Source organism: Mycteria americana, chromosome 8 (assembly GCF_035582795.1).
Source record: "Mycteria americana isolate JAX WOST 10 ecotype Jacksonville Zoo and Gardens chromosome 8, USCA_MyAme_1.0, whole genome shotgun sequence".
Lineage (NCBI taxonomy): Eukaryota > Metazoa > Chordata > Aves > Ciconiiformes > Ciconiidae > Mycteria > Mycteria americana.
In genome coordinates this window covers 2,801,121-2,814,420 of record NC_134372.1, presented here as the reverse complement: position 1 = coordinate 2,814,420, position 13,300 = coordinate 2,801,121, and the positions used below count along the sequence as shown (strand labels likewise).

The 13,300-nt window shown below is 51.0% G+C and overlaps 1 protein-coding gene across 1 annotated transcript in view; it reads left to right on the top strand.

The window, feature by feature from the left end:
- PDLIM4 (PDZ and LIM domain 4) overlaps positions 1-13,300 on the top strand; it is a 54,646-nt gene that overhangs the window by 22,639 nt on the left and 18,707 nt on the right. The window contains exon 3 of the mRNA XM_075509484.1: positions 4,224-4,308. Within this exon, the coding sequence (XP_075365599.1) occupies positions 4,224-4,308 (85 nt within the window). The remainder of the gene's footprint in view (positions 1-4,223; positions 4,309-13,300) is intronic.

Below are 13,300 nucleotides of genomic sequence, written 5' to 3'. Positions count from 1 at the left end.
AGGTTTGTTCTCGTTTGCTTGAGACTGAGCAAGGAAAGCAGCAGCCCAAGTGCGGAACTGCAGTGAGGTTTGCAACCGCGGTCTGTGCAGGATGGCTAACCGAACCCCGCTTCCCTGGGGCCACGAAGTGTGCAGGGAACCAACACGGACCGATGCACCGTTACAGTTCTGCTGAGTCTGCTTGGAGAATTTGAGTATGAATATTTTCTATTTATTCCTGCTCTCTGTACAGAGATGGAGTTTCTCTGGAAGTTTCTAAAAGAGAAAGCCCAGTAATCAGTCTGCTGGACGTGTAGCCCCAAAAGTCCCCGGAACCTCACGTAGTTGATGTTCTTCTGAGTCCCCCCTCCTGCCTCCCCCAGCTCGTGGAGGTCTTGTCGGGGTCGGTTTGCTGCAAGCCGCGCAGGCACGCTGCTGGAAGAAGGGAAGGATGACAATGTACGATGTTCTCAAGTTTCCAGTAAAAGTACAACTGAAAAAGTGAATCACAGCTTCCCCTCCAGAGCTCCTCAACGACTAATAGAGGGGAAAACCGGCAGCTTTCCAGAGCCTCGATACACAGCAACGGTTTCAGCCGAGAGGAATGAAGCAGGAGAAATCTCGCAGCTTCTCTTAGGTGTACCCTGGATGAGCTGGGTCCATCGGGGCACTCGCTCCTGCGCCAGTTCTCCAGCCTGGGCAAAGCCTTGCCCACCTTGCAGGGCAGGTGGAAGCCCTGCGGCAGGCTGCGGGGATGGATCCAGCACCTTAGGGCTATCACGGCGAGGTTCACGGTCCTGGGGACTCATCGGCTGTAGCTGCTTCTAGACTCAGTTCAGCTCCTAGAAGGCTACTGGCCTTATCGGTGATAAAAATCAGTCGTGACCGTAGTGATGGTCCATCACGGGGGTGAAGAGCGTTCAGGAGATGGGCAGGAACCTGGAGTCACCACCGCCCCCCAGAAGGGACTATACAAATTGGGGTGAAATACCGCAATAAGGTTGTTCTGGAGAGCTGCGTAGCTGTCGCCCGCTCACACCTGCGCGGCTGCCCAATAGCAGACGGCAGCGTCCCGGGTCGGGTCTGGCACTTTCCCAAGTGCTAAATGTTAGTTTATAAGGGGATGGAGAAATTAGAAATTCAGTAAGACCCAGGAATTCTTGCAACTTAAAAGCAGCTCTATAACTGTAGAGAGCGAGACTTGCAGATCATTACCAGGTGAAAAAACATTTTGGTAAAATATGTGAGCATATGCGAGTAATCTTCTGAGAATGACATTGAGTCTTTTAGAAAACAAATCGTGGGATAAAAGGTGTCTGCAACTTTATTTTTTTTTAGTTATGTCTTGTTAATGGGTCCGTTTCCACGAAGCCCCGTGTGGAAGGCCTAGCACTAACCTAGGCCGAGTTATTTTTCTTAGGATTGTCCTAGCAGCCGTTAAAATAGAGTAGAGCGTTGTTAGTGCAGGGTAATGATTTCCACATAGCTGACTTTAATCCCCTACAACACATCTGAAAACACTTTTCCTGTCCTTGAGCCGTAAATTAAACGACTCGGAACATTTGAGCGCGACGTCTGATCTCTCACCCATTATGTTAGAAAAGCGTGATTAGTTTTTGCTGTTGCCTAAACACAGAGCTCTGACTGTTGGTAGCGTGAACCTGCTGCCAGGGTGGCTTGGGGTGGCCGTGCTGACCCCCAGGTCCCCGCTGCTCCAGGGCTTGCTGGGCTCCCTTGTCGTGGGGGGGCTGCCGGGACCCCCTCTGCTGCTGGCCCTGCTGGGGACGTGGCACGGGGGTGTTCCTGCAGCCGGGCTTGGGGCGCGAGCTCAGGCCATCGGCCGTTCTGCAGTAGCTGCCCAGGGCATCTCACTCGTGGGCAGCCACCTCTGAAATATTTCGGATTACCTCGTATTCCGCTGTTCCCGTGGCAAAGAGGGAATCTCCTTGTGTAAGCATAAATGCTCATCAAACACGCAACTTGCATTTCTCTTTGGTGAGGCTGGTGTTTCTCCCAGTCTCCTTTGCCTTTAAAAGTGCCAAATAGAACCTGAATTGTGCCGTTTCAGCTTAATTTCGGAGTAGTTCAAGTGGAAGCTGTGGCTGAGGCGAGCCTGGCTTTGCTCAGGCCATCGCTGGAAGCTGTACGAGGCTGTCTTGCTTCTACCGAGAACTTTCGGTCGCTCTAAAGAACTGATGGTGAAGCTTTGAGTTTAATCATTGAAAGCACTAAACTACAAATGGGCTTCCACGTGCAAACCTAAGTCCGGCCGTGTCTTTCATTAAGTGTGAAGATGCCTATAATGATTTTCGGAAAACACAAGTTTAGCTGCTTTGTGGTGTGATCTTTGTTCAGTTAGGGGCATGGGGAACTGGGACACTCCGAGTAGAAAGTGCTGGCAGTACCCGTGACCGAATGCCATAGCTTAATGCAGAGCGAATTTACTGCTGTGGCCCTTATCCTCTGCAATCAGAACAGCTTTCTGAATCTCGGTTCTTATTTACGGGCAAATTGAAGTTTTCAGGGATCCTTTAAGCTGTGTTTGGCATGTGGGCTCCAGAGCTGAGCGAAGGGGAATGTCCTAACTGCCCCTTCTCGGCGGCAGCGCGAGCACGCGTCAGGCTGATTCAGCGCAGGGGGAAAAGCACGGAAATTGTAACGATGATCTCTGCCAATGTAATTAGGCATTTTCATTGTTCTGGGCCTCTAGATTAAATTCTCAATGTGGAAGCAATATACGCAGCACTGGATCGTGGCAAAAAGCAAGTTGGGATTGCTAGGAATGCTGCCGTTCCTGGGAAGGATGGTTTCCTTTGTCCCACCAAAAACAGTTGGAAAGACCAACTTTGAAGTGAATTGTCCCAGCCTAAAATCAAATAATTACAGTAAAGATAAGTTATCAGAACCAGACATCTAGCTATGAGAAAGAGTAGGTTATTCCCAGTTGAAAAAGCTGATGGTTGTTCTGAGTAGTGGCTTGGAATAAAAAAAAAGCTTAAATCCTCAGGGGTGGATCCAAAGTGCGTTAAAGCCAGAGGGAGTCTTTGGTTTGATAGGTTTTGGGTCAGACGCTGAATTTGGAAAGGTAGGTTTGTATGCTGACTGGTTTAGATGTAAAGTACCAAAGGTAAAAAATCACCTCAAGAATTCCTGGGTTAAAACCGTGCTCCTTATTTTTCAAACTTGGACTCTGCAGATAATTAAACCAAAGCTGAGCGTGGTATGTGGCAGGGGCCAGAGTCCGGCGAAGGATGCTTGGCCGCAGGGAGAGATCTGTGCCCATCGGAACGAGACCTCCCGTTTTCATTAAGGGCTGCACACGCGGGTTGTGATGCTAAACAGAATAGCTTGCGCCCGAAAACCGTGTCTTGTACTTCATGCAGTTCCCATCTCCCAGCTCAACCTCTCAGCATGCAGAAAAGGCTGCGTACGTGCCTGCTGCACCCTCCCGGGGCCCGGCAGCTCCCTTGTGCCCCGAGCGCTGGAGAGGACCGCCACGCTGGCGATGGCATCCCGGCCATGCCCCCGGCCACCTCCGGGGGAAAAAATGATCCGGCACATGGAAAATCTTTGGAAAAATCTTTGGACAGTGGCAGCGTCCTGCTCTGGCTTGGCAGGACTGAAGATGCATTTGTGAATGGAAACTGTATTTTTAATCCGGTACCTGTGTTGAAAGGGTCAAGATGATTCATACAGGCTTGTGTAAGCCTTCTCGCTGAAAGGCATTTATATAATTCCTGCTGCGGTCTAGTATATAGGCCTGCCAGGGAACTCATATATAGAGAGATACATATACACGCGTGCATAATCAGAATACATTTCAGGATTCAGGGCCAGAATAAGGGGGCAAAGGCAGGAGTATGCACAACAAGAACCACCACAAGCCTGCCTACTGATTTATTGGACTGAAATAAGTCCGTATCTTAAACTCCACACGAAGTTGGAGCCTGTAGTTCAAGAACGGTTTTGAGCTTCATGGTTTTAATAGCATGGAACTGTTGTCATCTCTGTTTACCGCTGTTCTATTTCCGAGGATAATTTTAGACAAACATATATATATTCATTCTCTGGCAAGCCTCTATACTCTATATATGTGTTTGGGTTGGGGTTTTTTGTTGGTGGTTTTTGGTTTTTGTTTGTTTTTTTTTTTTTAAGAATTCAGGGTTTTTGTTGTTTGGGGTTTTTTGGGTTTGTTTTGTTTTTAAAAGCAATTTAAGTTGAGTTTACTTAATTTCCTATTGCAGAGCTGAAGGGAAGACCTGGTCACCCCCTGTTCTGGAAGATGGCAAGGCTCAGGCATACCGGATCAACATAGAGCCGGAACCGCAGGTACGGCAGCAGCAGCCCTGCACACGGGCTGGTCTTCCAGCTGTCTTTTCTGGGGAGAGGAGATCCGTATCTGAAATCTGAAAGCCCTCTGCTCTGCCTGCGGTCTTTCCAGACGTTAAGCAGTTTCTATGCGTGGTTTTAAAGCGTCATGTTTGTTAGGCTCTTCCGTGCAGGTCTTGCTGTGCTTTCCTTGGGCTCGTAAAGCCCAGGCTCCTGGCTTAAGCCCAGCTCCGTGATTGCCCTCCACCCAAGTTAGGCTTTGTTGAATCGGCTCGCCAGCGGCGTGAGGAGGCTGGGCAGCGCCGCGGGGGGAGCACCCGGCACCGGACCCCCCGGGGCCGTGGTCGGCGGTGTTTTGGTGGAGCCGTTGGGAGCCTTGCGAAGGGCGCTGCCCGACGCCTGCCCGTCCCGGGGCACAGCACGCCCGGGGTCTGTTTGCACCTGCCTCGGCCGACGTGCCTCCGTCTCGGCTGCTTCCAAAATCCGCCACACCCTCCTAATCCCGTGGCGGTGATTCACTTCACGTGGTGGTGGATTATTTTTATTTATTTATTTTTCTCCTTTTTTTTTTGTTTGTTTTTTTTTCTGTCTCACTCCTTTTTCCTCCTTCTCTCTGTTTTGCAGCTTGTCTCTTCCCTGTGTCTTCAGCTCTTTTCCCTAGACCCCCCTGCCAGCCCTCTGCCTGCAGCCTGCCCTGCCTTCCCACCCCGTGGCCTCTGAGAGCCGGGGCGAGGGCAGGGTCATCTCCAGCAGCAGCCTGCTCCTGGGAGGCCGATGGAGCTGAATGGATCTCCATCTTTCATACCCATCTCTTGACGAATAGCTCGTTAGCGAGGTCAGAGATGACTCTCGTTCTCCTTTCGCTCCTCAAAGGGAAGCGGAATGGTGTCTCACTCCTCCCTTTCTGCCTCCCAGTTACCTGATTCTTGGGTTTTTGGATGTGGTGGCCCATGGTGCCTGCTCTAGAGGCACCTGGGGAACGAGGAGGAGATCAGGAGGAGGGGACGGGGCAGGGGGGAGCTCCTGCTGTCTTGCTGCCCCTTGGGTGGGTGCTGAGCTGATGCACATGCTGCAAGCTTTCCCAGGGCACACGAGGTCGTGGATGGCAGGACTGAAGCCTGCGGAGACTTCTCCCTGCTGCAGGTTGGCCAACCCCTCCCAGAGCAGCGGTGGAGGCACCAGAGCTGCCCGCAAGCTTCGGAAAACACAAGTACATCAGTTCAGGCTGACAAAAAAAAAAATCCTGCGATTGCCACAGCAATGCGGGAGCACTCTTGTGCTGATGCTGAGCGTTCAAATATTGCTCATACAGTTTCCTTCTCTGCAAAGGTGGTTTGTGTTATACGCGGTTTCGTGAGAGCCTTTTCTTCAGCACTTACGAAGTGCCTACGTGCAGATGCTGCTGGCTTGGCTCTGCTGCTCGTTCCTAGAGGTGGCTCTTTGAGTGTCCTGACAAGGGTCCCGAGGTCCCCCCACAGCCCTCCCTCGGCTCAGTCCAGAAGGAATACAAGACCTGCAAGGGTGGAGAGGGTGGGATGATGCTACAAGGAGTGGTGTTGGCCTCATTTCCCTTTGAGGAGCGGGGAGATGGCACTGGCAGCAGAGACATCCCCAAATGACGAGGACGGGGGTGAGATTCTCCAAACCCTACGAAGAGCAGACCCCCATAGTCGTGCCTGCGACTGGCCATTGCAGCCCTGTGACAGATCAGTAGAATTTGCAATTATTTTGCATTCCTGCCCTGGGGCAGCGGGGAGAGTGGCTGCAGAATGGAAGCACCGGCAAACCCGCCCTGATATCGCACACGAGCAACTCGCCGGTCTGCTCATCTCTTCCTGCGCTGATTGACAGAGCAGGGCGATCTGTGTGCTTGGGCTTTGAGTTCTGGCCACGTTTGCTTCATTAATCAATTACAGCAATCTTCTTTGACAGAGATTTTTTTGTAATAGACTTTGATGTGCCCAAAACCCAATGAATAATATTAAATAAGGACCAAATGTGCAGCAGTTCCGCTGCCAGATACAACATTTCTGAGGTTTAATGCAGATTGGATTTGAATCTGACTATTAATATATGTTACATATGGATCCTTTTAAAAATTAGACAGTTACATAGAATATAATGAGGGGGTAGAGTTGGATTTTCCTGAATCCAGACCTACACTGAAAATGTCTAAATCTGTGGCGTACGCGGAGGGTAAAGCAGACGTGTTTCTGGCGAGGCACCGAGAGAGGTGTACGAACAAGAACAGGCAGGTACAGACAGCAGGTTCCTGCTCTCGCTCCCTCTTTCAATGGCTGTATCTCCACGTTGTCTTGCTTAATGGCTTTTCCGGTCTCCTAGAGAGGGGGTACCACGTGCACATTAGAGCATTCTTGCTGTGGTTGCACCCTAGATGTGCTGGTTGACTCCTCTCCCTCCCCAAACCCACTGTGCCTTGAGCGTGGTTCACGCTGACTGCTCGGGACGTGTGCCAGTAGCTGTCCTAACCCCTGCCTTCTCGCAGATGTCCTCTGGCTTGCGTGATGCTAAGGGTGATCATCGGCACCCAAGAGCACAGACCCTTGCAGCAGGCGTCCTGTTCCCCAGGAGCAGAGATCACCCCGGTCATGGCTGGAGTCCCCTGTGGAGCGATGCCGTATGGCCCAGGGCTGTCCTATGCCGTATTCATTCAGCCCCTGGAGCAAAGGCACTTATTAGATTGTGAGAAAGAAAAGACTCGTTGTAAAGTAATAGCTTGGCTCAAAACGTGCAACCTTTAGGTGCACTTCCTCGCATCTGGAAAAAAGCAATCTGCTTTGGAACACAGGGAAAAAAATTCTGCTGGAATTCTGCCCGCGAATCACAAAAATAGGTTTGGGGTTGTCCTTGAAAAGGGCTTTGAGAGTTTCACCCCAAGTGGCCTTTCCAGTAACGTGGAGCACACGTCTTTCCTTCCTCCAGGTTTTACTCTATCAGCTTTTCCATCGTACTGGGCAAAGATGTCTTGAAAGACTTTTGACTTGCGACTGCGGTGATTCTTGCTAGAGGCCCCGAAACACGTGAGCAGAAGCAGAATGCCTAAGTCTGTGCGATTTCTAGGAAAGCATGTACCCTATAAGTACAGCTTAGTTTATTTAGGTGCAATTTTTGTCTTGAAGGCAGGGAGGCTTGCAGTTATCTTTTGTGCAAGAGAACTGGGAAGGTATGGACCAGCTGATGAGCTCTCCTCTTTCTAAACCTGTTGTGGTTTGTCAGTTGAGCTTTGTGGAAAACCCCTACTCAGAGACCAAGGATGTAATCGATCCTCCGTATTAAAACTTTGATTAATGCCATGACTGCAGGGAATAACTGCCCTCAGAGCTGAAGAAGCTGGAAGTGGAGAGAGCTGCTTGTTCACGGTTAGCAGAAAAGACACTGAACGGGATGCGAGTGAGTCACCTTGGTGAAATAATACTTTAAAAAAAAGCAGACTTTAGTTGTCTGTTACACTAGACAAGTCTGTCCTTAACAGCAAGGGTCTGTAGAGGAGGATGCAAATTCAGTGACGTTCAAACTTGCATCCTAAATAACGAAGGGCTGCGTCTTTGCCGGACGCGGTCGTGGGTGACGGCGGGACGCGCGGGGTGGCTGGGTGCTCTCCAGCCAGCAGCGCCGTCACGTGAAGTCACGATTCCCATCACGCAGACGTGACATCACTGCTGACGTCTTGGGATCTCCAGTCTCGCTTTGCCACCGGCCGTTTGCCTGGCGTCGGCGTCGCTGCGGGCACCGGCCCCGGCTGTCCCCCCCGGCAGAGGGGGAGAGCGGGAGCTCCCATGGATCAGTTTCTGGAAGTCCCACTCTCTTCGGCTTCTTGTAGCATGAGCTTGCTAGTCAAAATACTGCCATGTGGTGCTAATAAAAGGAGAGGATGTTTGTTTTCTTGACCGTTCCCATGCTGCCAGAATTGGCAGCTTTCTGGCCTGGCGGGGCTGGAAACATGGGCTTCAGGCCGTGGGGCAGAGCCCCGTCTGCGCTTATTGACAGTAGATCAAATGTCTGGGTGTGGGAATAATTGCAGCAGAAATTAAATTGGCGGCACGTAGCCGAAGCTGGAATAGGATGCAAGTCCTCCCAAACCTGGACGCTTGGCTAAAATAAGCTACGTGGGGTGAAAGGCTGGGTTTCCTCTGGCTGTCTGGAGAGGGAGAGGCACTTCCCGCCGGCGGTCGCCAGCACCGTCCCCGTGGGAATGGCATCCCAGTGCCACCCAGCTGGCAGAGCGGCACCCGTGTCGGTCTCGGGGAGGGATGGGGACGGTGGGTCGGTGCTCCTGGTCCCACTCGCCTTGGTCCTCTCCATGTGTCCTGGGAGCAGGGGCTTTCCAAGCCCGACCGTCCGACTGAGGGGCGAGCCCTGAGCAGTGGAGAAGAGCTGGTCGTTCCGTAGTGCAGGGGAGTCGTACAGAAAGGATGAGAAGGCTGTTTCTGCTCGCCAGTTAAGTGTTTTCTCTAAAAACGCTTAATATTTTGTGCTTGACACCAAATTCTCAGTTATTTTGTGCTCGACAAATTCGACCAAAATTCTCAGTTATTCTGAGTTTGGTCAGCCGACCAAATTCTCAGTTATTTTGTGCTCGACACCAAATTCTCAGTCTGTAGAGATTCGTGTTACTTTGCTCTGACTAAAATCAGGTGCGAGGCGTGCAGCTGGCCCTGTGAAAATACCAACCAGGATGGGGTGAAGAGGAGGAACTGGGGCAAACTTGCGTCTACCGTAGCTGTTCAAGCAGCCTGAACCAGGCAGCGCAAGAAACCCAACGCTACGTGTAAGCCAGGCCAATGGAGATGCAAACGTACCCAGATTTCCTTTGGGTCAGGCGGGCTCGGGTCTGGATGGTTGCAGGACTAGCGTTACGCTGGCTGAAGGGGCAGAAGACCCCGCGTTCTGGTGCCTGGCTGAAGTCCTGCACGTGTCCTCCAGGCAGCGTGGGCTCTGCAGCATCATTCCTGCCCTTGTAATAGTATCAGTCTACTATACTGCTGATCGTACTTGCTCCTAATTAATAAAAAATTTTTAAAAAATCACATGTGGTCTTCAGGTGCGAGTCTGAGCCTCTGGTGTCCCAGCTCTGGGCACCTGGGGACAGCAGTGGGGTGCCGCAGTGGAGCAGGGAGGGGGGGTTTGGTGCTAACTTGTCCCTTAGCACTGATTTTACCAGCTTTAAAAATGTCTGAAATATTCCCATATTTATTTTTTGGTCTCAGTAGATTATTGTTACTTTGTTTTTTATTAAGGATGAATGACTCCTCGTTTGATTAATTGGCTCCGAGTGTTGCTTTAAGTTCTCGATGGGTTGGTGTCGTGCAGGAAATTTCTATGTATGTCTTTGCAAAAGCATGGCATAAGCCATACTTATTTCTGTGAACAGGGGGTTAAAGCCTCCTCGCTGGAGAGGTGGAATTTCCTTTCCCAAGGTGACCGGCCTTCCTTCCTCCTGGTCCAGGATGGGCCATGGCGGCTTCTGGGAAAGCTCTCACCGGGACCCCCGGCTCCCGCACGGACTCTGGTGCTCTCGGGGCAGAAGGAGGGGGAAAACGTCTGCCTCGTACTTTTGGGAAAACAAAGGATGAGATAATGCCCTGGCACGAGACCGGGCTCCCGTCGCATGGGAACTCCCAGCGTGTTGTTTGAGGACTGATTTAATAGCAGAAACATGCTGAATCCTGATGGCCGCTGTCAGCGGCGTCAGCCCTGGGCTGCTGATACTCAGGCAGCATTTCTCACTCAAATATCAGGGGTTTGTACACCACCAAAATCCGCTGATCTAATTTACTGGGGGCAGAGGTTACACACAAGTTGGTGTGCACTTGTGTTTCTTTTTTTTTCCCGTGATATAATATTGAATCATTTGAAAGCAAAGGAATTTTTGCAGTACCGCTGTAACGTGTCGAACTGTTGCAGCTGTAACCTTTTATGTGAAATGCTCTATACATCTCTTACATAAATCGGCATCTTTGTTAAGTGAGCTTCAATAATGCTGGTATATGAAAGAGGAAAAAACAATCCTAGGATAAAGGGAAAAGAAATGGGAGGGGAAACTTCAAAACGGTGTTTTCTTCTGTCTAGGTAGCTTGAATAGTTTGTTCTTATCGAGGGTAAACAGGAGCTGTACTGAAATAGTAACAACGTGGGTTGATCTAGGACAAAATAGAAGATGCTGTCGGATAAAGAGCTAACGCAGATATATACCGTGTTATTTTACTTGATAGCATCGGTTTCAGCGATGACTCTGTTAACACGGGTAAGGAAGCTGCCGGCTGGTGTACTCAGAAATAGCGAGCGTTTGTTTGGAAGCACACGCGTAGTTCAGCGTTTCTGTTCTTATCCATCGGGGAAAAATAACTTACCCCCTTTCATCTTCCCTTGTTGCTCGCTTCAGGTGAAGGAACTGCTCTTTGCAGGCACTTGTGTGACTGCTGGGGTGGGAGCGTGCGGAGAGAGCCCTCCCCGGCTGGCCGGCGTTGGGGGGTGCCCGCTGTGGTCCCCCGGGCTCCTTGCAGCCAGCCAAGCGGCACGGGGCAGACCGGCCACCAGCGCAGCGGTGAAGGGCACGGGGCGAGGGCAGGGAGCGGCTCCCAAACCTCTCTTTGGTGGAAGGGGTCGGTAAACGGCAGCCAAGGGCGTGCGGAGAGCTCGGGACGGCCGGGCTGCGGCGGCTGCCTCCCGTCCCATCCCGGCACAGCACGCTCCTGCCGCGCAGGGCTGGGATGTCCCGCGGGCACTGCCGGGGCTTGCTCGTTAGCAGGAAAGCCAGAGACGCGGTTTTGACTCGAGCTGAGTTATCTTCTTTATTAAAGAGCAAAAGGTTGAGGTATTCCAAAAATGACACCCAAAAATATTATCCTCTTGCCTTTGTTGTGTTTCCTTGTGTACCTTACCCTGGCTTTTACAGGAGGAGACAGTCGGATGAGCCATGCTGGTGAAGCAGGCATCTTCTGCTTTTAAGCATGTAGTATTTCTGTGGTCTGAAGCTTAGCTTGTTGCCAGTGATGTTCTTTTCTCTCGGTTAGCTGCTGGTAGTGGTTATGGGAAGAAAATCAGAAAGTGTGCTATGATAACACCTGAAAATGCAACAATTGCCCCAACTGGGAGTAGAAGAGAGAGACAGTAAGCGGAAAAGGATGAAATCAGAGCGCTGCCTGTTAGTGTCAAGCTCACTAGGTTTGCTCTTTAAGCCAAATGCCAGATGGTGAGAAAAGTGATTTAATGGTAGCATTAAACGGTGGCTCGGTCAGGTAGCACCGAAATGGGAACAGCAGCATCTTCCCTAAGAGGAGGGGGAGCAGGCAGGAGGCCGGGGTGGATACTTGTGCTGGGTTTTGTGGGTTTTTTTTTCCTCTGTAGCGGACATCATTTTCTATCGGTGGACACACAGCAGCCCGTGCTCGGCGGGAGCAGCTTGAGGCTGAGCGCTGGCAGGAGCATCAGCCCGATGCCTGCGCTGGGCAACGCTCTCCCGCGCTGTAGCTGTCTGCTCCTGGGCTGGAAAGGTGACCCTGAGCGTTTGGAAGCAGAGAGAAAATCCTTTCTAGGGTTGAGACTGTCGTGGAGCTTAGCTATGGCTAGACAGCCTTCGGGCAGGAGCGCACCGCTGCTGCGAGAGAGAGGAGGAGATTCCAAGGCTCTTCTACCTTTGTTATCGGGGGTTATTGTATCGCCAAAATACCTCGAGGTTTCGCTGATGTTTATTTTCTGTTAAGGGTCCTGAGGTTTTCCTGTATGGATGAAAGTTAAATGCCACTTATAGGATACATAGAAATTCTTTTCTTCTTAGGCTTCTTCACCTACTCTGATTTCTTCTACAATTACTTGTCATGAATATTAGTTCTGTTCACATGCGAAAGTGTGACTGAGGTTGTCCTAGGACTGTGAGAGCTGGCGATACGCACCCCTAGCCTAAGCCTTAACCCGAGTTTATTATGTTACTGCAATGCCGTAGTTGCTCCCATGTCCAGACGTATTTACGTTGCCTCTGCAGAAGGCCTTTGTCTGCAGAGCTTTGCCCGAAGGTGTTTTGAAAATGCAGCCGGTGTATCCTGTGCCCTCCAGTTCAGCAGAGCGTCTGATCCCCAGCTATCTTGCTTTTTTATGAAAGTGTTAATAAAACCGATACACTTGTACAAAGCCCTCCTCTGTCTGCTTGTTAAACCCCCTCTTGCACCCTTGATATTAAAACCATGCCGTCTGCACTGGAGCAGGCGAGATAAATGGAAACACATTTTAATCATTCTTGCCGGTCTTGGGTAACTTTTTTTCCATTGCTGTGGATTTTTAAGAGACCGCCGGGAAGCCAGGTAGCTTAAGGGATAAAGTCGTGGCATCGCAGCTCAAGTCCCTCTTGAGCTCTTTGAGTCGCACGAGGGCTGTGGCTTCTCCCGGGGGGTGAAGCTGTTTGCCGGAGTCGCTGGGAGCCACCAGCCAACAGACCCTCGCTGGTGGCCATCAGCGTGACCACGTCGGGGTGGAAAAGGGTTTGCTCCTTAAGAAGGGTCTGTGTAGCTTACTTCTCTCTAATTGTGAGAGATTGCCCCTGGGTTAGATGTACGCTGTCCTTGGGCTGTGCGATATATAGTGTAGAACACGTGCACGGGCAAATATAGAGCTGGAATATTTTCCTAGCTTACCCTAAACCCACTTTTTTTAATAATACCTCATTTTACATCACAGAGCTGCTTCTCGTGAGAGCTCTCCTTCAGAAAGGGGTGGATGTCTTCCTCCTGGAAGTTAAGAAATTCCCAACCATCGTTTACAAATGGTTTAGGAACTTCCCCGTCCGTACAAATATGTTTCGGATGACTCTTGTCAAGGCGGCTATAACACTGTCAAAAGTGACAAATCATTTAAAGCTAGTAGGAAACGTTCAGCTTTTCCCAGCTTTTCCCTCTCTGGTGCTCTCGGCGGGGTGAGCCGCAGCCCGGCACCGGCCGCAGCGGCTCTGCGGTGCCCGGGGCAAGGGCAGCGGGTGCTT